Source organism: Suncus etruscus, chromosome 2 (assembly GCF_024139225.1).
Source record: "Suncus etruscus isolate mSunEtr1 chromosome 2, mSunEtr1.pri.cur, whole genome shotgun sequence".
Taxonomy (NCBI): domain Eukaryota; kingdom Metazoa; phylum Chordata; class Mammalia; order Eulipotyphla; family Soricidae; genus Suncus; species Suncus etruscus.
This window is the reverse complement of record NC_064849.1, coordinates 23,434,210-23,450,701: the sequence shown is the minus strand read 5'-3', so window position 1 is coordinate 23,450,701 and position 16,492 is coordinate 23,434,210. Positions and strand designations below refer to the sequence as shown.

The 16,492-nt window shown below is 38.6% G+C and overlaps 1 protein-coding gene across 1 annotated transcript in view; it reads right to left on the bottom strand.

Annotated features, from left to right (window-relative positions):
- The window catches only part of COL4A4 (collagen type IV alpha 4 chain), a 124,627-nt gene that overhangs the window by 29,998 nt on the left and 78,137 nt on the right, over positions 1-16,492 (bottom strand). The window contains exons 31-36 of the mRNA XM_049768923.1: positions 14,152-14,259; positions 12,934-13,115; positions 12,138-12,201; positions 10,610-10,684; positions 4,273-4,380; positions 3,568-3,675 (exon numbers count right to left, since the gene is read on the bottom strand). Of these exons, the coding sequence (XP_049624880.1) occupies positions 3,568-3,675; positions 4,273-4,380; positions 10,610-10,684; positions 12,138-12,201; positions 12,934-13,115; positions 14,152-14,259 (645 nt within the window). The remainder of the gene's footprint in view (positions 1-3,567; positions 3,676-4,272; positions 4,381-10,609; positions 10,685-12,137; positions 12,202-12,933; positions 13,116-14,151; positions 14,260-16,492) is intronic.

Genomic DNA, 16,492 nt, shown 5'->3' with positions numbered 1-16,492 from the left:
CAGCTTCCAACTGACACCCGGATTCCTGGTACTGGACTTCCTTTCTGAGCACTTCTTTTGTTGTAAATCCTGAAAAGCTGATTCCCCTTCCCAGCCAGAGGCCTTAGTCCAAATTCCTACTGTTAGTAGAGTGGCCCACTTATGTCCCTTTGGGATGCCCCAAGCCTAGCCTGGAATGTACCCTGTGTCCTGAGAAAATTCCTCAGTCCCAGGCCAACTGGAACAACTGTTCACCTGTACATCAGAGCCAATAGGCAAGAGAAGTCTAAGTGATTGTCCCTCCTTAAGGAACAATGACATTCAACATTTATCAGACCAGCTTCTGCAATAAGGTTTCAAATTATGCTTTTAACTTAAAAAAAAAAAATCCTTGAGTGCCTGCCAAGAGAAGCCATAAGAGCATAAATATCATCTGGTAAGTCTCGAAATTTTAGTCTCATATAGACCTAGTGACAGGCTCAGATGAGAGAGACAAAGGGAAACAGGAGCAAAGGGATCCCTGACTTGACAGAATAAACAGGCAATTTCATCAAGAGTGGGGGAAGTGCAGAGGATGTTGGAGGGGAGCAGAGGATTCCAAGACCTGAAAGGGTGAAAAGCTCATCGGTGATTTTCTTAGTTCTAATGGACTGGACCTGGCACTTTTCTGATCCAAGAGACAGTTCCCGAATCTTTGTTCTTAGGAAACCTTTTACTTGGTGCCAACCAAAATAACCCACATCCCCGTTCTCTATACTTGCGGTCATGCTACAAGAGCTTACTTTCCATTCTCAGGATCTTATAAATGCCCAACTGGGAGCTGGGTGTCTTCCTTTGAGGGGGCGTGTGCCTGGAAACACTCACATCCAAGGAATCAAGCCACTTTTTACACCTATATTTGAGTTAAAGTTTAAATCAGACAGAAGACTGGCCAAGCTCAGAATCCATATGGCCTGTGGGAGCAGAGCAAACAGCTCAGTTCAGCGGCTGGTTTGTTCAAACAAGATCAATAGTCCCTTTGACTTATTCAGAACATACTTCAAATATTTAGCTTCTCAGTTCAAAGTGTTTCTGCTGGAGGGTGATTCATTTTTTCGATCAGCATGATACACTGCAACAATGGATTTCTAGCGTAGGCATTTATATATTTTTTTTAGTCATGGGTTTCACAGTTTTGTTTTGAAGTGGGGGTGAGTGGGGGTGCAGGGGTCCACCGCACTGTTTGTAGTGCAACAGTGTCCCTCCGTGGCCAGGAAGCACACTGCAGCCGAAGCTGCACAGAGGGAGTGAGCCCTAGGGGCTGAGCACTCCATTTCCTCACCTCTTCCTAACATTGGCATTCCTCATAACACAGAATTAAAATGTGATGGGAGATTAATTTCAGAGAATGTGTTTTTCAGTCAAGTTCGCTGACTATTATATTTCTGATGTATCACACTGAAGTTATGTGAAAAATGCAAACGAATTCCAGAGAAGAAAAAAGCAACACGAGTAGCTAAAGCTTGTCATCTGAGTCCCACTGGGTGTATATGACTGCCATACCAAGCAAGTACTAACCGTTTAATTAAATTGGGAGTGTAGCAAGATGTGGCAATGTAATAGGAGAGGTTAAAAATGGAAAACGTTCCTTTTGGGTTAGTTATCAACGTTATCAGCCAGAGTGACTCAAAGAAGTGCCAAAGAATAGATATATGGCTTGAAGGACTGGAGCATACACTTTGTATGTAGACACCATGGGCTTGATTCCTGCCATGGGACTTTACATCATATGTCCCTGAGTATTTCCAGGAACTGCCCCAGTAACACTGTGAATTTATTGTTTTGCTTGAACTTCTATAGATTCTTTGTGTTTTTTTTCTTGTGAACCCATATTTTTGCAAATTACTAGGCTTCACATGACTGAAAATGCCTACGAGAAAAAAGGACAGTAAAAATCTATCTGGTTTAGTGATAGAAATCTTTCCCACCAACTTATTTGGCGGTAAAGAAATAGAAAAGCCTGCCATTTCTTTTTTTTTTTTTTTTTGTGGTTTTTGGGTCACACCCAACAGTGCTCAGGGGTTACTCCTGGCTCCATGCTCAGAAATTGCTCCTGACAGGCACAGGGGACCATATGGGACACCGGGATTCGAACCGATGATCTTCTGCATGAAAGGCAAATGCCTTACTTCCATGCTATCTCTCCGGCCCCTAAGCCTGCCATTTCTTTAAACTCAGTGGCTCCCTCTTTGCAGATCTGGCCCAAATAAGTCTACTACTTGCTGGAAAATAAGAATTACTTGCAAGTTATTGAGGAGTGAGAATATAAGAAGGTATAAAAAACAGTATTTGGAATTTTGAAACAATAAATAATTAAGAGTTTCCCCCTCCCCCGAGGTTTCCAAATTTCCCAAGAGGGCAATCTTTTCACTTTACCCACATAGCAAAGGGTAAGTGGGAGAAGTAGAAAAGACAGGAGAAAGGGAGTTGGTAATGGAAACCCACTGATTAAGGTTGGTTAAAGGGGAAAATAGCACTTGTCACTATTTGGTTGTTTCTTTATTTCACTTATAAATCAGTCAACAGACTTCATGTAGAACTACAAAAGTCATTCCTGTTTTAAAAATAAATCCAATTCTACTAAGTGAGAGGTGTTATGCTAGGGTATACAAAAAAAAGTATCCACGGAAAATGTTTTCTTTCTAAAATGGAAAATAAGAAAAAAATGGAACTGAAGAAAACATTGTAATATGGATGAATGAAGAGTTGTGAAAATGGTTAATTATATAATGGTTAATTATACAAGTTATTATATTCTACACTGTATTGCATTTAATATTATATTTGTCATAACAAAACTCATTTAAAATCAGTTTATTACCATTACAGGAAAAATTAACGTGTAATAAAAGGTCTAACATCTAACAAGGATGTTGACTACTAGGTCTTTTTCCACAGACTCTGAATATTTTCTCTTCCTTCCACTTAGCACAATTTGTAAATGTAACTTTATTTATATATTTAATTTTATATCTGCTTTTTCTACTAAAATGCAAGTTCCAAGAAGCAGAAGTAGCATTTTTTTCCTTCACAATTGTCTGTTTCATATCTTTTTTTTTTTTTTTTTTTTGGTTTTTGGGCCACACCCGGTAACGCTCAGGGGTTACTCCTGGCTATGTGCTCAGAAGTCGCTCCTGGCTTGGGGGACCATATGGGACGCCGGGGGATTGAACCGCAGTCCGTCCAAGGCTAGCGCAGGCAAGGCAGGCACCTTACCTCTTTGCGCCACCGCCCGGCCCCCTGTTTTATATCTTATGCACATTAGATCTGAAACATGGAAATACTTAGGACATAACAGAGGCTTAAATATTTTGAGAGATTAGATATGCACTACTGGGGGAAATGCCCTAAAAAATGATGGGATAGCATAATCATTTCTATAGAAGGCAGGTAGGAAAACTTGATGAGCACAGCCCAGAGCTGCAAGTAGGAATAGGAAGGCGCTGCTTCAGGCATTTTAGGAAAGCAAGGTCAAGATGGCATAGGTACATAGAAGTACTATGAATTTTCTCCTCTTTAGTGCTTTCTGATAAATTTCTTTTGACTTACCTTTTATTCCAGGAAGACCAGGTATCCCTGGATCGCCCATGTTACCTCTTGGCCCAGGATCCCCCATTGCTCCTGGATGTCCTTCCTGGCCAGGCATTCCTGGATTACCTGGTGGCGACATGAACATTTTGCTAACACCCAGATGATATCTGAGTTGCTAAGTGGAAAGGCCATCTGTGTACCTCATATAGGAGTAACTGGAAACATCACTATGTCACATCTTAGACCTTAGTCCTTAGATTTGTGTCCTTAGACCTCTCACTCTTGGAAGTATAGTTGGTGTCAAGAGAAGAAAATGGTCTCTGAGTGACTAAAGTTGTGGACTACAACTGTAAACCCTCTCTTTATTTGGAGTTGGCATGCAGAGGAGCCATTAAAATGGAATGTTTATGCCATATGCCTGTAAGTCTGAAAGAGGGACAGAAAATCTATTCTGAGGACAAGTGCATCTCTGTCAAACCATGCAGGTGAGCCTGGCACCCTGCTATGGACTTAATGATGGAGAGGTGTGATCTTCATTGACTACCAATATAATCCAGTGATACAGGACTTTGTTGCAATGACTGGTGAGGAAAAGTGTAAGTGACTTGGCCAGAGTCATAGGTCTGTGAAAGCCAAACTCAACTCTAAGTGAAACCTGGCTTTTGACAATTCAACAAGATATACATGATTGCAAGGGAAGATTCTGGATTCCTTTCAGGGTACCTGGACACCCTGGTGGTCCTAAGAAGCCAGGTGGTCCTGGCATTCCAGGTGGTCCTCCAGGCCCTTGAACACCAGGTAAGCCCCGATCTCCAGGTTCTCCGGGATGTCCTAAAGGAAAAGGGTCAAACCTCTTAGTGGTTGAACATTGTTTTCGGAGAATCAATTTATAAGACCTCCACTTCCAACCCTTTTTGCCATTGCTACTTTATATATGAACAATCTTTGCACTGAAAGATAATTTAAAAGAAATATTGAAAACAAAACTCTTATACTCTGATCATCTTAACACAAAATTTAATATACAATATGCAAATATAATCTTTACTTTCAAATTCTAATTTTCTTAGGTTAGCATTATATCATAAGTAATTTTCAAGCTTGCTCTCATCTGCATAATTTTAAATGAAAGCACAGGGGCCGAAGTGATAGTGCAGTGGTCGGGCATTTGCCTTTCATGCAGCTGACTCAGGACGGAACTCGGTTCGATCCCTGGAGTCCCATATGGTCTCCCAAGCCAGGAGCAATTTCTGAGGGCATAGCCAGGAGTAACCCCTGAGCATCACCAGATGTGGCCCCAAAACAAAAAAATATGACAGCATAGAGTTTATTGAGTTAATCTTTGATAAATAAATTTATCTAATTTTCTCCTCAAATGATTTCTAACTGCATTTATGCATGATGGCCTTTATGCAGTAAAATATATTTCTACTTATTCAATTTGCTTTTAATTCATTTTATCCTGATTTCTTAGGAAAATATCCAAGAAACACCTAGGAAAAATTCTTAGTAATATAGTCTATTTGAATTTTTCTTATGCATTTTAAAATGCTTAAGTATTTTAAAATAAATCACAGGCATCATAGAATTTTATCCCCAAATATCATAGCCAAAAATATTAAATAAAATTCTTTAATATTATCTAATGTTCTATCTCATATTTGAGTTACCTCATTTTTTTCTCTTAATATTTTTCCCAGCTGGGTTGTCACCTGTGTTTCATTCCCAAACCTAGCATTCTTTCTAGAGCACCTAATCCTTGAAATGAGTTAAAGTCCCAAAGAATTTTTTTCTCCTAACAGTGATCAGTCACAAATAATGTACAGTGTAAATAGGACACAAGTTTTTATTTAGAGTAGACCATTTGGCATTGGTTCTTGTTAGAAATTATTGCATGGTTTGAGTAAATGCATCACTAATTCATACCAACACACATCCAACTTACCTCTATCTACAGTTCCCCATAAGAATGCTCACAATGGTTATGATGTTTTCATAGAAGATTTCAGTTTGTTTTGGTGATTCTCTTGCTAATTTATTAATGAAAAAATGGTATTTCAGACTGACTTGACCTTTCTTTGATTACCAAACAAGATGAATGCTTCCTGTTGGCTAATTCACAATATATGTCTCTAATAAATTAATGTAAGTAGGATAGCCAGTACTGAAAATTACTAGGCAGATCTTTGAATAAAATGTCTCTGTACAGACAAGCTCATGGGTGGATGTGTAAGGAGCGATGAGTAAATGGTCATTATTTACTATGAGAGAAATGAAACAAGTCTATGACAGTTTATAACTATTTCCTGGTAGAATTTAAGAACGATGAATCTCACTGTTATTTTATTTATTCTGAAAATTCTTGCAGTAAAGGAAAGGCAGCATTAGTCTTATCTCCAAATTAAAAAAAAAAAGCAAGTATAGAAAGACTTCCCACAACAATCTTTTTTTTATTAAGCGTAGAACTTGTGAATTTATCAGCAGTGGGCTTTCTACTCAGAATTGAAAGTGAGTTGTACCTAACACAGTACAGTCACAAATAATCCCTGACACAGACTGTGAAACTATACTTTTCTCTTTTTTTGGCCACACCTCGCAGTGCTCAGGGCATATACTTCTGACTCTATTCTTAAAGATCATGCTAGGTGGTCTCAAGGACTGACTGTACAGGATGCCAGGGTTTGAACCTGGGTCAGCAATCTACAAGGCAATCGTCTTCAACACTTCACTATCTCTTAGGCCTCTAAGTTTTTTCCTGAAGCTCATTTCCACTCAATGCAAATTTTTCTAGTCAATGGAAATTGCATATTTAAGTAAAGTCTAAAAAACAAGACACAATCTAAAAAGTGTAATCTCACACCATACCATGGGTGAAAGGGACCAATTTAAATGATGATAATCACAGGAAACCAGGAAATTAAAAGACAACTTTTTCTGAATTAGGTCGTAGGTATAACATAAATTCAAATTTAGTTTTTAACTTAAATTATTAGGTAATACAATGACTTCCATTTTGAACTATGTTCATCTTATAACATCTTATTATTTCAGGGTTAATATTAACATATTCATAAATGTAAAAAAAGAACCAAAATCAACATGTTGCTGACTGTCACCGCTGAAAAGAACAGTGATGCCTCAAAGTGTGTAGCTGTGTTTATTTTCAAATCGCTTTCAAAGATTCTCATTGGCTCCTCAGAACAGTGTGGGAACCAATTGATAGCTAAAGAAGAGCTAATTGTTACTTTGATTTGCATCTCCTTGATGTTTAGTGATGCAGAGCATTTTTCCGTATATCTTTTGGACTTTTGTATTTCTTCTTTGAGAAAATTCCTGCTCATCTCTTCTCCCCCTTTTTTGAAGTGGTTGAATGATTTTTTATTGTAAAGTTCTACCAGTGCTTTATGTATCTTGAATATTAATCTAAGATCTTGAATGAATGGTGAGTAAATAGTTTCTCCTAATTTGTGGGCTATCTTTGTATTCTGGCCATTGTTTCCTTTGAGGTGCATAAGTTTCTTAATTTAATTATTTATCTTTGCTCCTATTTGTAAACTGGGGAATGGAAGGAAGACGTGACTAAGTAGTGGACAGTGGTATAGGGATTGGGGTTGGAATTTTGTATGCCAGAAACTCAATTACAAATAATTTTTTTTTTTTGGTTTTTGGGCCACACCCGTTTCACGCTCAGGGGTTACTCCTGGCTATGTGCTCAGAAATCGCCCCTGGCTTGGGGGGACCATATGGGACACCGGGGGATCGAACCGCGGTCCTTCCTTGGCTAGCGCTTGCAAGGCAGACACCTTACCTCCAGCGCCACCTACCCGGCCCCACAAATAATTATTTTTTTTAAAAAAGGAGAAGAGCCAAGAAATCAGCAACCTTCTAAGACCATATAAACATTCATAAGAAAGTCACCTTGAACCAATGACAATTCTTACTGAGTGTTCTCACTCTGAAGTGCTAACCTCCAATTTCCCCTTCAATTATATATTTCAGCTACACATATATCAATTAAAATTGACATTATCTAATTGATTATACCAGTGGTAAGTAAACTACATAAAAGAGAGAAAGGAAATTTTTGCAACCATGAACTGCCTTAGCTATTAGACTTATTACTTTAACACTTACAGGATATTAGGAAAAAACAAAATTTCTCAATAATTCTGCTCAGATATTCTTTCTCTCAAATGGAATGAAACATGGTAATAGCCAATAAGAATTTTTTAAAAAGTCATAAAACATTGTAAAGTACATGAACTTATACACATATAAAATGTTTATATAGTTGGGGCCGGGCGGTGGCGCTGGAGGTAAGGTGCCTGCCTTTCCTGCGCTAGCCTAGGACGGACCGCGGTTCGATCCCCCGGCGTCCCATATGGTCCCCCAAGCCAGGAGCAACTTCTGAGCGCATAGCCAGGAGTAACCCCTGAGCATCACAGGGTGTGGCCCAAAAACCAAAAAAAAAAATGTTTATATAGTAATAATATGCTATGATTTAATTTGTAAATACCTATCTAAATGGACGCTTGGCAATTTACAGATTCATTCAGTTATCTGACATTGGAGCTAACTTATAAAACTGTCTTCAGTGGGGTTTTTTTTCTATCCTGCAAAGGACACTTCTGTGCACACTTCATTGTATGTTTGTATGTTGATTAAGATAAATTTCTACAATCATAGATATAGTCAAATAAGCTGAGTGCATGAAGGAGTTTTAAATTCTACCCATCATCATATGATTCCTGAGCACTATAGGGAGCAACTCCTGAACATAGACCCTGGAAAAGACTTTCAGCTGGGTGTGCTGGGTATGGCTTCAAAGTGAAAAAACAAACTATATGTATATATATATATATATATATATATATATATATATGTTTAGCTATTATATATAGTTTACATGCATATTTTATATATCTAGCATTTATAAGCATAAAGGAGGTTTTATTCATATTTTGAATGCAAGTGCACATTCTGAAGTATACAACAGAAGGGAATACAAATATATTCCCCGCCACTTTCTAAAGAATAACACTATATAACTGCAAATCAATAAAGCATAATGTCTTAAGTCCACTTTGTCCAGCAAAGAATTCTCTTCTGTTGTTTGATCCCTGTAGTTGTTCCTTTTCCTTGGAAGTATGGGACTTTTCAAAGTTAAGGACCCTTTTCTGCTGTGGTTCATCTAAGATAGCTTCCTGGACTGAGCACAAAAATCACTGGTACATCACAATCTGCCCTGAGGAATTCAATGTTTGGGTGACTGGCAATATGAGTCACTTAGGTTTGTTGGGAATAGTTGGTGAGGTTTTATTTATTATTATTTTTAATAAATAAATTCTTTAATTGAATCACCAAGAGATACACACTTTCAATATTTTTCATAATTGAGTTTCAGTCATACAACGTCCAACACCCATTTCTTTGCCAATCCACATTTCCCACTACCAATGTTCCCAGTTTCCCTCTTGGCACTTTGCCCTACCCTGCCCTCTTCCTAGTCTACCTCCATAGGAAACAGTTTTAATTTCGCTCTCTCTTTCTCTCTCCCTCCCTCTCTCTCTCCTCTCTTTCCTCTTTCCCCCCTCTGTTTCTGTCTCTCACTTTGTCTCTCTCCTTTTTTATTCTTTAGACACTGTGGTTTGCAATATTGCTAAACATAGACCCAAAAGACACTGCAGAGGTATTACACATATCATTTGGCCTCCTTTCTGTACCCAGATCTTGTCTAGAGTGATCATTTCCAACTTTCTTTTTCTTTTTATTTCCAACTTTCCTTGTCATTGTGGTTTCTTCTCTGCATCCCCCCAACTATTTGTTGCAAGATTCCTACCATGAATTGCTCCTCCTGGCCCTTGTCTCTATTGTCTCTGGATATTATTACTTTACTATCTCTTTTTTCATATTCCACAAATTGTGTCTATCCCTCTCCCTTTAACTCATTTTGCTCAGCATAGTACTCTCCATAAAGATGAGGTTTTATACTGACTAGTTTGTCAGTAAATCAAAGGCACTGGCCTTAATTCATGTGGGATTTTCTGAATCAGAAAGGAAGGGTAGAATTGACAGCTGCTGCTGGGATAGTATGAATGGGCTTTGCAAATGTAGCACATTTAATTGTAGAAATTGTTTTTGGGTCACACCAGGCAGCACTCAGGAAGGCTCAGCGCTCAGAAATCACTCCTGGCAGGCACAGGGGACCATATGGGATGCCAGGATTCAAACCACCATCCGTCTATGTGCAAGGCAAATACCCTACTGCTGTGCTATCTCTCCAGCCCCCTAATTGTAGATATTGTAAAACATCTATATTTTGTTTTGTTTTGGTGTCATACCCGGCCAATTCAGGGATTACTCCTGGTTACATCTGGATCTACAGATGGAATGTTTGGCATTGAACCAGGGTTGGTCACAAGCAAGGCAAATGCCCTAACTATTATACAATTACTCTGATTATAAATAATTCCACATTGACAGACTTTTTCAACTATGTCATAATGTTTTCTCAAGAGAAGAGTAAATGGAAAGTTTAAAATAATGTTAACCAAGGTGGAACCTTCTCCTTGAAAAACCCTGACAAGAGGAGTGATGTCATATTTATAAATAATTCTGATTATATCTTAATGGTCAAAAGTGGATGACAATACTGTAGTATTCTGTCTGGGAGGATGGAGTAATTGTGCCATTTTTCAAGCTTTCCTTCCTTCCTTCCTTCCTTCCTTCCTTCCTTCCTTCCTTCCTTCCTTCCTTCCTTCCTTCCTTCCTTCCTTCCTTCCTTCCTTCCTTCCTTCCTTCCTTCCTTCCTTCCTTCCTCCCTCCCTCCCTCCCTCCCTCCCTCCCTCCCTCCCCCCTCCCTCCCTCCCTCCCCCCTCCCTCCCTCCCTCCCTCCCTCCCTCCCTCCCTCCCTCCCTCCCTCCTTCCTTCCTTCCTTCCTTCCTTCCTTCCTTCCTTCCTTCCTTCCTTCCTTCCTTCCTTCCTTTCTTCCTTCCTTCCTTCCTTCCTTTTCTGTTCTCTCCTTATTTTTGCTAAAAAAAAAAAAATCATGCCACCTTACCTGGACATCCAGGGGCTCCTGGCTCACCCTTTGGCCCTGGGGCACCACAATACTTTGCAGGGTCACCCTTGTTTCCTGTAAATGATACAATGCATATAATATTAAGAAAATTTAATCTTGTCTCAACAAATGACTTAGTAACTTTTATATTTTTTTAGAGTAGTCTATTTGAAAATATTTTAGAAGACAAGTTTTGTTTTTGTTTTTGTTTTTATTTTGGGCCACACCTGGTGCCTCTCATGGTTACTCCTGTCTATGCACACAGAAATCGCTCTGGCTTGAGGAACCATATGGGATACCGGGGTATCGAACCATGGTCTATCTTGGGTCAGCTGTGTGCAAGAAAAATGCCCTACTGCTGTGCCATCGCTCTGGCCCGAGAAGACAAGTTTTGAGAAAATACTTATGTTCATACTTAGAATAATAAGAAACATGGATGCAAAATGTGATGGAAACACACACACTTTGATAACATAGAAGGAACTACAAATGCTAATAAACTGGCATCTTTAAAATTCCCTAACAGAGTTCTGAATTGCAGTTTCTACTTGAGAAATTACTTGGCTCTAGGTGACAGTGCCCTACATGGTATTTTAGGAGCAAAAAGAACGGACATTCTCATGGATTGGGCTGCTGTAACCATATTGCTTAGATTCTGTGAGGAAGCTCATCTTTGTTCTGGCAACAAATCAAACACTTGACTGAAGAGGCACCTCTCAGGAAGTGCCACATTCAAATGCCATTGCTGACAATGACCACCACAGTTCCATGGAACTAGGGCTTAAATGTCTACTTCTGTAGGGTAGAAGTCATCCACATTCAAGGCCTGTTGCTTTTGGCAGTGGGACACTAAGACCTATTGCTTGCTCTGGATTACTGACTTCCTTGGGTAAATCATTGTGCAAATAAAACTTGGCCCAGGAAGCACCTCTGTATTTGTTGTCTCTAGCACCTTGGTGCAGTAATGCTGTTTGAGACAACAAAGATGAAAATCTTTATGATCTAACATTTTATTTTGGAGGAGAAGTATTTACTTACTCAAGCCAAGTCAATAGTAAATGACATGTCACCTAGGTCTTCTTTCCTTCATAATACTAGAACACTGTGATGTCCACATTCCCTGAGCACAGTGATTTACTGAGACCTGAAAGCTTCAGTGGTGCAGTCCTTATAGGAGAGATGTTTCCAATCCAACTGGACAGTGGCCCATGGCTATGTATCTGATGAGATGTCACTTCTAGAGCTATAGTTACTGTCAGTACTGCTGGAGTGAGACTGAAGTATAAGTAAAGGAGGCAGAGGAAGAAGAGAAATGGCTGTGCCCTACAGGCCTGCCCTTTCTGTGCTGGCACCCTGCATCGGAAGGACTGATGTTAGTGATATTTGGAGTATTTGTCTATCTATAAGAGTCTAAATAAAACACAGTTTGTTGGGTAGACTTTGCTGTTCACATCCAGCCGAAGTTACCATGACACAAACCCCCAGGTTTATGAGCCTTAGTGGATGCCATATCATTTCCAAAGCATACCTTTAGGTCCTTGGGTTCCATCCATTCCTGCAAGTCCAGGGAGCCCTGGACAACCTGGATCACCCTAAGGTTTAAAAAAAACAGAAGCATACATGACTGAAACCCAAACACAATCATGTATGTAATCAAGGTGTTTAAAAAAATAACAAAAGCAAGTCATGAACTGTATGTCAGATTAAGTAGACACATAATTTTCCATAAACTCAATTTATTGTTGGTGATTGGCAGCAGCAAATAAAATTGTAAATATATTGCAAGGGGACTTCTATCTGTTTCTTGTGGTTAGGCCACAAGAAAACTTCAGAATTAAATGCACGAACACATACCAACATCTATTTCTCTATATTTAATTGCAAACCAATAATTGCTTCATATCTTGAATTTCAAACGTTGAATGAACAAGTGGCTCCCAAATGCAATATTATTTTAAAAACATATCTGAAAATATGGGTAGCAAACTTCATGTGAAAGTTTTCAAAAAGTAGTAAAGACCGAATTTAATTTAAGAAATCTGGAGATACCTGTGGGCAGATAAAAAGTCTGAGAAGCCAGAAGTTGGATCCATTCTTTAAATGACTTTTTGTTCTAGTAAACTAGACTCAAGCTGCAACAGATGTGTTTGTTAAGTAGACTAAGATGTTCTAAGTACCTGAGTACTTGGATAATTGCCCTGGTCAGGGCAACCAACCATATAGTACCACTCAGAAATGTAGTTACACTATGACAGAAGATTCCATGATGCCTAATGGACAGAAAGTTTCTTTGTAACCGTGCTCTCCAAGCAATAACTGCTCACCTGGTCACCTGGATATCCTGGAAAACCGATGATTCCTCTTAGTCCAGGTGAGCCTGGAGGGCCTGGTTGTCCAGGAATCCCTGGCTGCCCACTTCTTCCGGGCTTCCCTTTGTGAATTCCAGGGGGTCCCATACTTCCTGGCTCTCCTCTCTTCCCTTGCATGCCAGGGCTGCCTTTATCACCTAGTGGGGTTGGAGAATCATAAAAAAAACTTCTTCACAGAAATTCATACTGAGGCTAGTTACACTGAAGATTTAATCCTACTTTTAGAAAATAAAGACAGAGGTCTTGGGAATTCTTGGCTATCTTATTACACACATCATTAGAGTTTCTGGTTGGTGGTGGTGGTGGGGGGGTCTCCTGTAAAAGCAAATGCCCATGACAGACTCAGAGCTCCAAAGCAAAGGGCAAGTATAACATCTATAAATGAATAAGAACTTCCAAGAGATATTCAAGTCTGGTTCCTGACAATGAGTTAAAGAATCAAGGCTCAGGAAGACAAAGTCTGAATTGGGCGAAGAGAACAAAGTTGGTTGAAGTTCTTGTAAGATCCTGGTTCTGAGGGTGAGAAGGCATACGCTAATGAGAAATGGAGTGGTAGGTTCAGCTGCAGACCTACTTACTCAGAATCTACATTTTAACCAGAGCATTTGCGAAGCACTAAAAGAAGACTTGAAAGTCACTTTGCTATTTATTTTCATTGTAATTCCCCCAAAGGGAATACTTTTAATCAGGAACCAGCCATATCACTCAACAACTTCCCAATCAATTGTAGATCACTGATTTCAGAGGGTCTCCATAGGCTCTCCCTTAAAGTCAAGACATGTATTAAGTTCTAGCATCCAGATTTATATAAATACCCTTTGTGATACTCAATGATAAAATCACTGCCTGAGGTATTTCTCAGAATGTATCCCAATCATTAAATACCACCAAGTATTTATACCTCAGGCATGATATCAAAAAGTTGGGTCCAAGCTCTAGAAGACTTTATTACAGTTATAAGTACTTACATGTTTCCATCAAGTTCTAGCTAGCATGGGAAAGCAAAACAAACAGAAAATACAATGAGGTTTATGATATATATATACACACACTAATAAATGACTTTTCCTAACCTTAGTATTTTGGGAGGAAGCTAATTAATCTCAATGTCTATTAAAAAATCTCCAGATAAATTCATTAGCTTGATAACATTTAAAATACATAAGAGTTTACCTTCTTTTCCTGAGAAGCCATCATCTCCTGGTGGTCCAGGTTCCCCAGTTTGACCCATTTTAGAAATTATAGTAATTTCTCCTTCATCTCCCGGGGGTCCTCTTGATCCTTGATTATGTAAGAACAGGTCAGACAGAAGCATTTTAAGACACTTCTCGTCCAGTTTTCAAATCTGCATTTAACCTAAGCTATAAACCTAATGTTTACAGATTGCTCAGCATCAACATTGTTGATTTATTTCCCAAAGGAGGGACTGTGTCTTTTTATCTACCTCTTGTAGCCAATCCAGTATCAAGCTCTGGTATACAGTGTGCTTAGTAGAATTTGGCTAAATTCAACCAAATGGTTTGAGATGTAAGGGCAAGAAATGTTCCTGCTTCAAAATGTTCCTGTTTATTCTATGAAATTTGAAATATTCATCTTATCTCCCCCAGTTCCCTGCCTTCCCCTTTCTAGTCTCCTCTTACTATTTTCCTTACATTAAAAAAGTATATACATTTAGCAAGAAGATACAACTGGAATCAGAAAATAATAAAGGCCATGGCAATAATACAGCAAAAATAAGTATATACACTTGGCTCAATTGGTTCTTAGAGAATGTCAAAAATTAAGAAAGGGTGTATGTTCTTTGAGCTTGGTTTTCAGACCCTATGTAGTTGTAACAAGGAAGAAAAAGATTTTATCTCAAACCTCTGAGGCTATATATACTATATATATATATATAAATATAAATATATATATCGTATATACTAGCTATAAAACTGGTGTCAGTTTCTTTTTAACCAACTGCTATTGCAATATCGATGGAATGGTGGAAACATTTATACCATAACAATATGAAAACATAATCAGGGGCCGGCAAGGTAGCGCTAGAGGTAAAGTGTCTGCCTTGCAAGTGCTAGCCAAGGAAAGGACCACGGTTCGATCCCCCAGTGTCTCATATGGTCCCCCCAAGCCAGGGGCAATTTCTGAGCGTGTAGCCAGGAGTAACCCCTGAGCATCTAACGGGTGTGGCCAAAAAAAAAAAAAAGAAAAAGAAAAAAAGAAAACACAATCAATCAGTACATCAATGGCTATTTTTTTGGTTTATAGAATTAATTTGCTAGCACAGTATTGGCATCACTGCTCCTCACTCCCTCTTTAAGGTGGGATAATTGTACAGTAGCATAATAGCACTGCAAACCTCACTTGTTTAAAACTAGCCAAGTAATTTTTATTCCGAGATTCTACATCAATAATGTATGGGCTAGTAAAACAAAAAATAATAGCAGAATAAATCAACAAGAAATAAAAATAATTTGAATTAAATGAGCCTATTTTCCCAAAGGGCTTTAAGGACAAAAACCTTGCTTATAAAAATTGTCAAGCATTCATTCTCAGCACAAGAAAGTAAAATGCAATCCTCATCTATGCAACCTTGGGCTGAGAAGAAAAAGATGCATTTTAGGGAATGGGATAGAGGATATAAACCAGCATTTTTTGAACTTTGATTTTTGCTAATAATGGAAACTGCTTAAATGAAGCTCACATAACCCAGAGCGACAGCACAGAAGGTCTTGCATTTGCCTTGCACTCTGCAGACGTGGGTTCTATATCCATCATCCATCCTATAAGGTCCCCTGAGCCTGCCAGGAGTAATTTCTTTCTTTCTTTTTTTTGGGGGGGGTGGGAAGTTACGCCCAGTTATGCTCAGGAGTTACTTCTGGCTATGCACTCAGGAATCGCTCCTGGCTTGGGGGGACCATATGGGATCAAACCAAGTTCCATCCTGAAACTGCCATGTGCAAGGCAAATACCCTACCACTGTACTATCGCTCTGGCCCCCAGGAGTAATTTCTGAGCTCAGAGACAGAAGTAACCTGAGCACACTGGGTGTGGCCCCAAACCCAATATATATAATTATATATAATATATAAATACATATAGATATATTATTAATATGATATATAATTGTATTTAGTGTGTGTTATATATTATATAAATTATATAACATACAATTATATATAATGTTTAATGTTATATCTAATTATATTACTCAATTTACAATAAAATATATTATATCATGTAATATATACACATAACATACATATATACACATATATCTACATTTATACATAACACATATGTGTAATATATATACATAACATACACTTAAAAGATTTAAAAATAAACATTTGGAACTATGGCTATCCTTCCTGGGATGTTCTTTCCTCCAACATGGTCAATTATGAAATATTGTCCCTAACGTTATAAGATGAGTGGCTCTAGTTTCAATGAACACGAACAAAATTGCGTTGCCAGAGGATGCAATAACCCGCCAACACTATAACTGGTCTCGAAC